General features: G+C 40.9%; 1 protein-coding gene across 1 annotated transcript; it reads left to right on the top strand.

Annotated features, from left to right (window-relative positions):
* The first annotated feature begins 996 nt into the window (after positions 1–996).
* On the top strand, positions 997–9829 carry LOC125373381 (acid-sensing ion channel 4-A-like). Its single transcript, XM_048384413.1, has 3 exons — positions 997–1206; positions 6787–6862; positions 8552–9829. Exons 1-3 carry the CDS (start codon positions 1082–1084, stop codon positions 8714–8716), a joined length of 366 nt encoding a protein of 121 aa, XP_048240370.1. The 5' UTR covers positions 997–1081; the 3' UTR covers positions 8717–9829.
* Positions 9830–11567: the final 1738 nt, after the last annotated feature.

Here is an 11567-nt window from a genome sequence, read left to right on the forward strand (position 1 = left end):
CTTGAGGTGAGAATGTAATGTGTCATATATGTCTACGTGGGTGAGAATGTAATGTGTCATGTATGTCTACGTTGGTGAAAATGTAATTTGTCATGTATGTCTACGTGGGTGAGAATGTAATGTGTCGTGTATGTCTGCTAGGGTGAGAATGTTATGTGTTATGTATTTCCACGTGGGTGACAATGTTTTGTGTTATGTATGTCCACGTGGGATGAGAATGTTTTGTGTTATGTATGTCCACGTGGGTGAGAATGTTTTGTGTTATGTATTTCCACGTGGGTGACAATGTTTTGTGTTATGTATGTCCACGTGGGATGAGAATGTTTTGTGTTATGTATGTCCACGTGGATGAGAATGTTTTGTGTTATGTATTTCCACGTGGGTGACAATGTTTTGTGTTATGTATGTCCACGTGGGATGAGAATGTTTTGTGTTATGTATGTCCACGTGGGTGAGAATGTTTTGTGTTATGTATGTCCAAGTGGGTGAGAATGTTTTGTGTTATGTATGTCCACGTTGGTGAGATTTATTTGGGTTATGAATGTCCTCGTGGGTGAGAATGATTTGTGTTATGTATGTCCTCGTGGGATGAGAATGTTTAGTGTTATGTATGTCCACGTGGGATGAGAATATAATGTGCCATGTATGTCCACGTGGGTGAGAATGTAATGTGTCATATATGTCTACTTGAGGCGAGTATGTAATGTGTCATGTATGTCTACGTGGGTGAGAATGTAATGTGTCATATATGTCTACGTGGGTGAGAATGTAATGTGTCATGTATGTCCACGTGAGTGAGAATGTAAAGTGTCATGTGTGTCTACGTGGATGAGAATGTAATGTGTCATGTATGTCCACGTGGGTGAGAATGTAATGTGTCATGTATGTCCACGTGGGTGAGAATCTTTTGTGTTATGTATGTCCACGTCTAAAATATACTGCGAGATTTACTGAAAGTTATAGCGTTAACGTTAGATTGGGGCATGTATAGTTATGAGCTATAGCCAACGATATCGCAACTGTGCAAGGATCATGTTGTGATTTCAGGGACGATTCTTACCAAGTAGAGCTCTCTTCCGCCATGTGGCCCGCTACAGGACATGTCCCAAAACTGGCTGATACTTTCGTGGACACACTTATCTCAAATGGCAGGAAAGTGCCGATCAGACGATATTCCTCAGACAAAGAAAAGGAACATTTCTTCAGGTTAGTCAGCATTTTATATTCTCAAATTTGGACACTACAGTACTTGATTCTTGTTGCCTTATAGGCAACTACCTTCCCGGAGCACATAACATACCTCGATGTTGGGCAAGGAGATCTAAGTCGAAAAAAAAATGATTGCGATGTTGTTGCGAATATCAATTCTCATATATAATACCGAGAGCAAAAATATCATAACATTCGTAGAAAGTATTTAAATGTCCAAATGAAAGTGCTGAAATCACACGCTCGGGAAAAAAAATAAATAAATAAAAATAAATAAATAAAAAAAATAATAAAATAATAAAATATTGGGAGGCGTGGCCTAAAGTTACCGGTGCGTGTGCAGTGGTAAGTTACAAATGGCTGGTATGTACACACGTGATCTTGGCAGCTGTACGGATAAGTCAGGAAGCGGTCAATCTAAAAGTGTTGCTATTATGGTTAATCCTACAAAAAAGTGTGTGAAGCGACCTTTGATCTTGATATTATGAATAATTAAAATAACAATCAATGCATGTAACATCCTGTTTGGTATACCATCAACTCAAGGGTATGGTCCAGTTTTTCATTTTTCTTTCTTCTTGGTGGCATCAATTTGCCATCAAACTACCCGGATTGTCATCGCGGTATTATCTTGTTACACCTGCAGTATCTCATTGAATTTGTACAGTAATGACAATATATCTTTTATAGATGACAACTTCTTTATTTTGTTATGGTGCGACGTTTCGGTATAAATCCTTAGATCGTTGTCAAGCAGGAAGTAGTTGGTTTGGTTGGTTGGTTTGTTGTTTTACGCCGCACTCGGCAATATTCCAGCTATATGACGGCGGTCTGTAAATAATCGAGTCTGGACCAAACAATCCAGTGATTGACATCATGAGCATCGATCCACGCAATTGGGTTCATGACATGCATCAACTAAACCAGCGAGCCTGACCACCCGATCCTGTTAGTCGCTTTTTACGACAAGCACTGTCGCCTCTTACGACAAGAATGGGTTGCTGAGGACCTATTCTTCCCCGGATCTTCACGGGTCCCAAGCAGGAAGTAAGTCAGCACAGTATAGATTTGTAAGCAGGAAGTAAGTCAGCACAGTATAGATTTGTAAGCAGGAAGTAAGTCAGCCCAGTATAGATTTGTAAGCAGGAAGTAAGTCAGCACAGTATAGATTTGTAAGCAGGAAGTAAGTCAGCACAGTATAGATCTGTAAGCAGGAAGTAAGTCAGCACAGTATAGATTTGTAAGCAGGAAGTAAGTCAGCACAGTATAGATTTGTAAGCAGGAAGTAAGTCAGCACAGTACAGATTTGTAAGCAGGAAGTAAGTCAGCACAGTACAGATTTGTAAGCAGGAAGTAAGTCAGCACAGCATAGATTTTTAAGCAGGAAGTAAGTCAGCACAGTATAGATTTGTAAGCAGGAAGTAAGTCAGCACAGTATAGATTTGTAAGCAGGAAGTAAGTCAGCACAGTATAGGTTTGTAAGCAGGAAGTAAGTCAGCACAGTACAGATTTGTAAGCAGGAAGTAAGTCAGCACAGTATAGGTTTGTAAGCAGGAAGTAAGTCAGCACAGTACAGATTTGTAAGCAGGAAGTAAGTCAGCACAGTACAGATTTGTAAGCAGGAAGTAAGTCAGCACAGTATAGATTTGTAAGCAGGAAGTAAGTCAGCACAGTACAGATTTGTAAGCAGGAAGTAAGTCAGCACAGGACAGATTTGTAAGCAGGAAGTAAGTCAGCACAGTATAGATTTGTAAGCAGGAAGTAAGTCAGCACAGTATAGATTTGTAAGCAGGAAGTAAGTCAGCACAGTATAGATTTGTAAGCAGGAAGTAAGTCAGCACAGTATAGATTTGAAAGCAGGAAGTAAGTCAGCACAGTATAGATTTGTAAGCAGGAAGTAAGTCAGCACAGTACAGATTTGTAAGCAGGAAGTAAGTCAGCACAGTACAAATACAAGTGCCAGCCCCTCTTAGAATTGGGAGTAAACTGTAAATCAACTTGGACATTTGCCACAGTGGACTACTGTCTCTAGCCTGTAATTCCATTTATAGCCCAAATCACACTTAATCATACTTTCAATGTTCACTCACATTGAAATTTATTTGAAAAGCTTTCACTCGGTTCAGTGTATGTGAATATAGTTCACCAATTAGGTTTTTATTATTTTTATTAAGTTTTCTGAGATATTCACCCATGGGATCACCACTCTCTCCTTTCCTTACTGAAATCTACATGACCTACTTCGAACAGCAAGCCCTCACCACATCACCCATCCAACCTATTTGCTGGTACAGGAAAGTTGACGACACCTTTGTCATCCTAAAACAAGACCAAAACCCAACCCTGCTACTACAACATCTTAACCAACCCACCCCCGTACAGTTCACCATCGAAACAGAAAAGGACAACCAACTACCCTTCCTAGATGGCCTCGTCTCCAGAAGCCCAACAAACAGAATCCAAACCAGTGTCTACCGACAGCCCACACACACCGACCAGTATATCCACTTCAACTCCAGCCACCCCCTTAAAGCCATGACTGGCATCATCTCCACCCTCACCAAACGAGCCATCAACCTTTCTTCTGCTGACCCCAAACCTGAGATCGAACACCTCCGCCAAGTCTTCACCCACCTCAATCATTATCCACCCAATCTCGTCGACAAAGTCATCACCTCTGTACTCTATCCCACACCCAGACCTGCCCCCCTCAAACCTGAATCAGCGCCCTTCCGCATCGCCCTCCCGTTCATAGGAAAAGCCTCCCACATCATCAGCCGCCTCCTCAAACAGCAAGCCAACATCGACACCCACTTCACCAGCGCCAACCCCGTCAAGATCCTGCTTAGAGCCAACGGCAGGAACACAACCAAACCCCAAGAACCTAAAGGTGTAGTTTACAAAACTGACTGCATACTTACTTACTTACTTTGGAGATTTAACGTGCGCTTTCCGACTGATGCGTATTTCGCACACGGGCCCGGCCAGGCCATTTAATGTGTTTCCGAAAGGGGCGAAAGTGGTCTGTGCAACCCAAGAGGGAGGTTTTAGGGGTTGCTTATATAGAATTTGGGAATTTTGAGATTTGGAATAGATGCCGATGGGATTGGGGAGGAGAACTAAGGGAGCTGGGTATGGTGGATGTTTGTTTGTTTATGTGATTTGATTTGGTAGGTTATTGTGTTTTTAGATGCATTTTATTAGTTCCGTTTTTATCAAGAATACGACTAAGGCCTTGAAGCTTTCTAGTTTATTTTGTGGGTTTAGTATTGCTTCTAGAGTTAGAGCCTTGTTTAGATTGAGGGTGGTTTGTAATGCGGTTCGATGTGTTTAGGTAGTGTGTGCAGTGGATGAGTGCGTGTTCTGGGGTTTCTGGTTGTTTGCAGTGTGGGCAGTTTACCTGTTGTGTGTTTTTTAATTTTTTTAGGTGGTTATTTAGGTTGGTGTGTCCTGTTTGGAGTTTAGTGATTACTCTGTCGATTTTTTTGGATGGATGGAGAATTTTTGGTTTGGTTAGTGGTTTGCTGAGCACTTTTTTGATTTGGCTATTTGAGTTTAGATATAGGTTATGCCATTTTTTGTGATTTTTTGCTTGTTTACACTTTTAATTTCTGATTTTGAGATGGGTAAATTTAAGCTTATTTCTGGGATTTTGAGGGATAGTTTAGCTGCTTTATCGGCGTTTTCATTACCGTATATTTCTACGTGGGTGGGTATCCACAAGAAGGTTATTTGTTTGCCTGTCTTAGTTAGGTCGTTGGAGCTTTTAAGTATTTGATTTATTAATTTAGGTCGGTTTTTGGTATTTTTGTTTTGGAGGGCTTGCAGTCCACTTATTGAGTCGGTAAGTATTAGGATTTTTTTGTGTTTTTTGGATTCTTGATTATGGAGGACTGAGGCCATGCCCATTAGTTCTGCCGTGAATATTGATTGGTTGTTTGGGAGTCGGAAGGATTGTGTGGTTTTAGTTGGCTGCAACTGTGGACAATCTTACGTAGGTGAAACATCCCGCCCAATCAACACAAGAAGGAAAGAGCACAAAACCTCCACCATTAAATCCGACAGTAAATCAGCCATCTCGGACCATATCAGCAACTGTCCTGACATCAACTGGGACAACGTCCAAATCCTCTCCAACAACCTCCATGATTTCACTAAAGGAAAACTAACAAAAGCAATCCACATTCGCGCCACAAGCCATCAATCAACAGAGATCAAGGCTATTTCATCCCATCCGCCTACCTTGAACTCATCAAGCAATAATCACTTATCCTGTTTAATTGGCTTCCACCTATGTGTTCTCTGTCCATCGTGTTGTGACAGTATTATCCCCTTGTTGTCAACACCTACCTATGTTATCCCACTCATATATGCAATTGTTGTTACTGTTAATCCTCCACCTACTATATATATTCTGTACTAAGTCCCTCATTCAGTCTTGCTTGACAACGGTAAAAGGATCTATACCGAAACGTCGCTTTTCACAGTATTAAAGAAGTTGTTATCCATAAAATTGTGTCTACCTTGTCATCCGTCAACCACTAAGTAATGCCTACCAAACAATATTCACCAATCAGTTGTGTGGTATGTGAGATGCCCCTTAATCCCCTATTGTGTCCCCAATCACCACGCTTGGGTGAATTTATACCTAAAACAATAAGTGCTGAACAAGTAGGAAGACCCGCAGTGTTAAACCCAACTCACTCAAAAGTCCTTGTCCTACTGCAGTGTTTCTGTAATGAACGGTTTAGCACTCTGTGGTTAGTGAGTTAGTATGGTTTTACGCCGCTTAAGGAAAATTCCAGCAATATCACGGCGAGGGACACCAGAAATGGGCTTCTCACATTGTACCCATGTGTCTGTGGTAAGTGAACTGTGTTCCAACTTAACACATGACCCCGTTAGTATTCCAGGTAGGAATACAAGTCGCCAGCATCCTATGCATATCTATGAGGCGACAAAATGGATCGGGTGGTCAGACTCGCTGACTTGGTTGATGCATGCCATGGTATCCCATGCGTGGGTTTATGCTCATGCTGCCAATCACTGGATTGTCTGATCCAGGCTCGATTATTTACAGGCCGCGGTCATACAGCTGAAATAGTGCCTTAAACAACAAACAGACAATTCTAAGAGTAGACTGAAATGAGGATCGGCTGATGAAGCAAAGAGTTAGTGAGTATGGTTTTACGCCGCTTTTAGCAATATTCAGGCAACATCACGGCGGGGGACACCAAAAATGGGCTTCACACATTGTACTCATGTGGGGAGTCGAACCCGGGTCCTCGGCGTGACGAGCGAACACCGTAACCACTCGGCTACACGACCGCCATGATGAAGCAAGGAAGTGTGTCACCGTATCCTGACGGCGTCGAGAGCTTCTCATGCTATCAACCACTGGTACTGCCTGTATAGTGACCATATTAACAATGATGGTAGAGTCTGTACTTGAACATTGTCCGCCCCGGAATCTCAACTTGGGTTCAGCGCAGTTACATTTGTATATTTTGTAGACAATGAGAATATACCACATTTATGTCCACAACGTGTCATTTAGGAGGGGTTTCTACATTTCAGGCTGAATGCAATGACTTTGAACGTGTTCTACAAATCGCTAAACTATGAGAAGATTGAGACCAGACCAGCGTATGATGTAAGTACAATGTTTTATCTTCAATGTCAACACGACCTGAACGGGATTTCAGATATATTGTAGATGCGGGTTAAAATAGGTCTTCAGCAACCGGTGCTTGCCTAAAAAGTGACTATGCTTGTCGTAAAAGGCGAATAACGGGATCTGGTTGTCAGGCTCGCTGATTTGGTTCATGCATGTCATCGTATCCCAATTGCGTGGATCGATGCTCATGATGTCAGTCGGATTGTCTGGTCCAGGCTCGATATTTACAGACCGCCGTCTTATAGTAGGAATATTGCTGAGTGCGGCGTTAAACAACAAACAAACAAAGATAAAAAAAAAAAATCAGATATATTGTAGGAGGAAGCCCGAAAATTTATCATTTCATTTTACCAAAGATTCACATACAAACAAAATTTGGCAAGCCCATTGTGTGTGTCGCCAACGCACAGGAGCGTGTAACACCAGAAATAGCAGCTACAAGATATATGGTCACACCCAGTGTCAGTATACCATATAAAAGGATCATGTAATCTACTGACACTGGGTGTGACCATATATCTTGTAGCTGCTATATGCGTAACAGCCCCTCTGGCCGAACGTATTTGGCTCCAATAAAAGCACAAAAATATGTACAACCTAACATCATTCCATTTTCTTAAGAAACAGCGACGGTTCAGGAATGAAATCACTTAATATATAAGGCTTAGGCGATATAATTAAACGTTTTACTGTCTGTATTCCAGTGGTAGAGTCTGTTGTCTGATGATGCTATATAGAGGTTATTTCATGTGTCGTGAGAAATATCATGTTTCTCTCATCACGTGACAGGGGAAAAGGAGATTATTTTAAACATATCCCAACCCCCCCCCAACCCTCCCCTGTCACGCGATAGGAGAAACTTGACATTTCATGAGTGACATCATGGAATATCCTATTTATTACATACTCTTTGTGTACTTGTCAACCGGAAAATAAAAATATTTTATTACAAATATAAAAGCTTTAAACGTAAATTCTCCCAACCTTACACACAGGGACGTTTCACCACCCCTTATATTTGCGAATTAAAAAGTAGTTCCGTGTTTACAAAATATTAAAACATAACCAAAAGTTACATATATAGTTAAATATTTAGGGTCACGAAAATTCTTTATCATACATTTCGATATGATTATATACACAATCAACTGCAACAAAAAATATTCTTGAAATCTACGAGATCGCTATTGAAAGCGGAAGAATACACGTTGGTCAAGTAACACAAATGGCGAAACGAAGAGTCTCGATTGACAAGTTAAATGAGAAATTTACAGTTTATAACGAAACGATTTCAAGAGAATAACCGATACTTACTCCATAAATGACCATCTGTAATTATTTGCCTTGTCAATGTCAACTAGGGTAAAAAGGAAGTCAACAGTTTGTGTACGGGCTAGACACTTACGATAAAGGGAGACAATTCGCGGGGAGGTAGAGTCTGTTGTCTGATGTCGATATAATTATATCCCCCCCCCCCCGTCTGTATTCCAGTGGAAGAGTCTGTTGTCTGACGTCGATATAATTATATCTCCTCCTGTCTATATTCCAGTGGAAGAGTCTGTTGTCTGATGTCGATATAATTATATCTCCTCCTGTCTGTATTCCAGTGGAAGAGTCTGTTGTCTGATGTCGATATAATTATATCTCCTCCTGTCTGTATTCCAGTGGAAGAGTCTGTTGTCTGATGTCGGCGGACAGGCTGGACTCTGGCTGGGCTTCTCCCTCCTCACCCTGTGGGAGATTTTCGAGCTGATCGTGGACGTTGTCGTGCATGTTGTCACCAAAGCATGTCGACAGGATCAGGTCAAACCTGTCACTGTACATCATTGAAATTACGCACCAACTTCGACAGGTTCCAATCCCATTAAATAAAACCCTTTACTCCCATACGATGCCTCTCTGCGCGAGGATCTGACGACCCTCCACAGGTTGTGTCTGATTAATTTTCCAATCAGCCAATCAATAACGAGGCTTGGTACGAGTGAGAGAAGCATTGACAGCAGCATATCTGATTTCTGTTTTTCGAAAACAAACACAATCGTGGAGTTCCGAATGAAAGAAATATCATCGTTGTGGTTGCAATGTGTACCCTGTCGTTTTTTAGGACCATGGCATCTTCACCGGACACGGAGTACCATGGATGGAATATTTGAGTACAGTGGGTTTTCTTGTGTTCAATCGAAATTTCAGATTTCGAGTGGTAAAGAAATGAAGCCGAATCGTTTTAGAAAGCTGAAATCTGATAGACTCAAGAACCTACGTACCCTTCATTGAGAGTGGGATTTTATTGAAACAGATATTTTGTCCACGAGAAGACTTAAAAAAATATTTAGGCTTCGAACTGTTGGCAATTGTCTGCCACAAAAACATACATTGTTGCAAGAGGTTTTTACCAAAATATTCAGGACAATATAGGTTTAATTTAAAAAAACAAAATCTGACAAAATATCGAGTCTCGCTACAAAATCCCAGGCACCCAAGCAGACTATCGAATGGTCGCTCCCTTAGACCATGGAGCCGCCGGGGCCCCGTTATAAGGCACATATAATTCAGTTACAGTAGCTCATGAGTCGAGACGCCACAGCTTAGCTGTTGAACCAACAGCAATTACAGAAAGGTGAGCTTCAGTGTCTTAGCACTGTCTGTGATACTTGCACAATAACACAACTGCGATCTAATCACTGGTAAGCAATTCAGAAATACTCAAATTTGATTTATGAGCTGAAGGCTTTTGTAACTTTAGAATAAATATGTGTACGTATAAATACCCGTAAACCTGTGGGTGCATATGGTGGCTTATAGATTCTTTGGGCTAAGCGAAACATTTAATGTTTGAGCAAAACAATATCCACTTCCTTGCTCACATTTGCGTGCATTATACGTGCACAACAGTCTTTTAAAGTATAAGGGATGCATTATTTATTGCGAACCGCATTGTGATCAATAAACAACACCGTTTATATTTGTTTGTATGTTTTTTTAACGTTGCACTAGTCATGCAGTATGACGGCCAATCTCATCGATCTACATCTTTGGGATATGATGACATGCATCAACCAAGTCAGCGAGCCTGACCAGCCGATTCCGTTAGTTGCCTCTTACAAGCAAGGACTGCTGAAGACTAATAAAATATTACCTGGATCTTTACGGGTTTTAACTACAGTAGACGACGGTTATAACGAACTCGAGGGGACCACTAATTTTAGTTCATTATATCCATAGTTCGTTATAAGCATACATACAGCATATATACAACAAATGGTCGGGACTAAAAATAAGTTCGTTATATCCGTCAGCTCGTTATAAGCGTGTTCGTTATAAACGTAGTATACTGTATTATCAGAAAATTCTTAACGCGGATAAGTACTTATGCTGTAAATGCAAGTATTTTGTTCCATTTTCTTCTGGGACAAAGTGGTTTGTTACCCATCACATAACCAGGTGTATCACTGTCTAGAAGCTCGCGTGAAGGGGGTTGGTGGGGACAAAACGAGAGTCCCCATCAGATGATGTCCAATTCGAAACTACGTTCAAACGATATTGAGTTAGTGAGTGAGTGAGTGAGTTGGGTTTAACGCTGCTTTTAACAGTATTATATCACGGCGTGTCAGCTTAACATGGGAAGAAAGCCCGAAGTGATGCAGGTCTCAGACGTTTACCATTTCGGTGAAACCCACGAGCACAGTATGGTGCTGACAAACCTAGAAACATAATCGGGGCAAACCGGGATTCGAAACCACAATCATAGGTTTCTGGCGTGCCCAAGGGACGCAACTCTGCACAGCGAATCGCGGCGCCTCAGACGACTGGGACACCCGTGCCCCCGATTGTTCAATTGAAGCCATATGGCCACAGTGCTCATTATATCATCTGAACAATAGATTGCCTTCTTTCACATTTCATAGGTCTTTTCTTCAGTTTCACTCATAAAATGTCAATCAGTAATAAATGTACCTATGTATTTGTATATCTATAACCTGCTCTGTGGTAGGATAACCTACTTGAAACTGGGAATTACGGATTATTTCTCACTCGTGAATGAATGCTGTTAGTCCCTCGCCAAAAATTCTGGATGAACACTTCTCATTCAATCTGGACAGACAATCCGTTAATCCTCGTTTGTTAGTCTAGATATCAGCCTTTTCTTCACATAAAGAATACTTGTAAAGAATACTTGAGGTAGAAAAATAATTTATTCTCATGGAAATATCAATATGATGCACAAGTCATCTCAGGACGATGAAACAAACATCAACACTGATAAAAATAACAGCCAAACTAAGGACAAATACTTCAACAAATATCTACCAGTGATATCACGCTAAAATTGTGGTCATATTATTATAGAGATAATTCCAAAAAAAAGATCATATACTTATTGGCCCTACACGTTTATTTGTACTGATACACATTTCTGTAGGCCCAGGAGAACATTAAAGACAAGTACACAAAAACTACTTCCTGCATTCTATACTTGGACAACACTGATTATTGATATTCTCATTTGTGAATCTTTATAATACCAAATGAACAAGACGTACCTGTGGAATCCGCAGAAAAGAAACGCTTAACAGAAAACTTAAGCAAACATGTTCTTAACCTGCCCAATCATCAAGGAGTGAGTTTGTATAACAAGGCTCTGAAAACTAGCTCAGGTCCCCCATGAGGATTCCAGCTGACA

Source organism: Haliotis rufescens, unplaced genomic scaffold (genome assembly GCF_023055435.1).
Source record: "Haliotis rufescens isolate VD_foot unplaced genomic scaffold, xgHalRufe1.0.p SCAF_5, whole genome shotgun sequence".
Lineage (NCBI taxonomy): Eukaryota > Metazoa > Mollusca > Gastropoda > Lepetellida > Haliotidae > Haliotis > Haliotis rufescens.